The sequence below is a fragment of the Caenorhabditis briggsae genome, assembly GCF_000004555.2.
Source record: "Caenorhabditis briggsae AF16 supercontig from assembly CB4, cb25.NA_116, whole genome shotgun sequence".
NCBI lineage: Eukaryota > Metazoa > Nematoda > Chromadorea > Rhabditida > Rhabditidae > Caenorhabditis > Caenorhabditis briggsae.
In genome coordinates, this window is record NW_025543209.1 from 1,217 (window position 1) to 2,623 (window position 1,407).

At 38.5% G+C, this 1,407-nt stretch overlaps 1 protein-coding gene across 1 annotated transcript in view; it reads right to left on the reverse strand.

Annotated features, from left to right (window-relative positions):
- Positions 1 to 1,159: 1,159 nt before the first annotated feature.
- Positions 1,160 to 1,407, reverse strand: part of CBG24221 — a gene marked incomplete at both ends in the record, with an annotated part of 1,530 nt that continues 1,282 nt past the window's right edge. The window contains one exon of the mRNA XM_045240865.1: positions 1,160 to 1,407. This exon is cut by the window's right edge and continues 1,282 nt beyond it. Coding sequence (XP_045091280.1) covers positions 1,160 to 1,407 — 248 coding nt within the window.

Here is a 1,407-nt window from a genome sequence, read left to right on the forward strand (position 1 = left end):
GCGCCCCCGGGAGCAAAAAAGGCTATAACTCGCTTCAAAATAAAGCCAAAAATTTGGTGTTTTAACCAAAAGAAAGTTCCAGACCTGGTTTATAAAGTCTGCAATTTTTAGACAAACCGAAATAATAGTAATGAGCTAAAATTCAGAAAATGAAGTCGCATCTTAAAGTGCCCATAACTTGAACTAATCTTATCGGATTTTGAAGTTTCTTGGCTTAAAAAACAGGAAATTTTCATAGAATTCTGAAAATATTAAATTTATGTATGTCACTGTTTCACTTGTCCTTTTAAAGTGGAAGGAGAGAGACGCAGACACTCTTGCTTCCCTGCGTCTCTCCGCTAGCTCTAACTTTAAAGGCGCATATCTCAAAAACTATTGTAACTATCAAAAAATCGTTAATTGCAAAAATGTGTAAAAGTTTAAATTAAGCAATTTTGTAGTTAGCAACTTTTGGATACCTACCGTAGTTTTCGAGGTATGCGTCTTTAAAGTTATACTTCATTATTTTTTGGTTCCCGCCCTAAAATTGCCTGTAACTTCTGTGAATCTTGTTAGATTTTGAAGATTTTTAACTTACCAAATAGGAAATTTTAAGACAATCTGAATAATATACAATTTATGTGTATATACATTTTATTTCGCTGCGTACCTCTCCGTTTTCTTGACAGACCATCAAATGTGACCTTTCAAGCATAAAATTGCACGTAACTTCCGTAATTTTCGTCGGATTTTGAAGATTTTCAGCCTGAAAAATAGGAAATTTCCAGAAAATTTTAAAGATCGATGATTTAACTACGTAGCTCCCATTTGACCGTTAGATGCCCCGAGAATATATCTAATGCATATGTGCCCTTTTTCTGCGTTCTGCGTCTCTCTCTCTCTCTCTCTCTCTCTCTCTCTCTCTCTCTCCATCTCACTATTTTCCGATTTCTTTGCGTCTCTTCACATTCTCACACTCTCTCGCTTAAGCCACGCCCCTTTGACCGAGTGGTGTACATCTGGGACAGCTGCCAGTCAATCCCTTAGTTTTGATTATATTGTGTAATACAGGGTGGCCGATAAGTATAGGACGTTTTGAAAGTGCTCCCATTTTTTCAATTTGAGGATTTTTCGAGAACAACCTTTATTAAACAACAAAAAATAAGCAGAAAATTTGATTTTACAAGAGAAATTCGAAGTTGGATCCACGAGCTTTGACACAGGCTCTCAAACGTTTCTTCACCGAATTGACAGTGCGCCGCAGGTATCCGTCGTCGATCGAAGCCCATGCTACCTCGAGAGCGGCCTTCAAGTCATCGACAGTAGCAAAAACTTTTCCCGCGATCTTCCCTTCCAACATGCCCCAAACGCTGAAATCCATCGGATTGAGAACCGGGCTGGAAACAGGCCACAAGTTCTTGGTCAGGA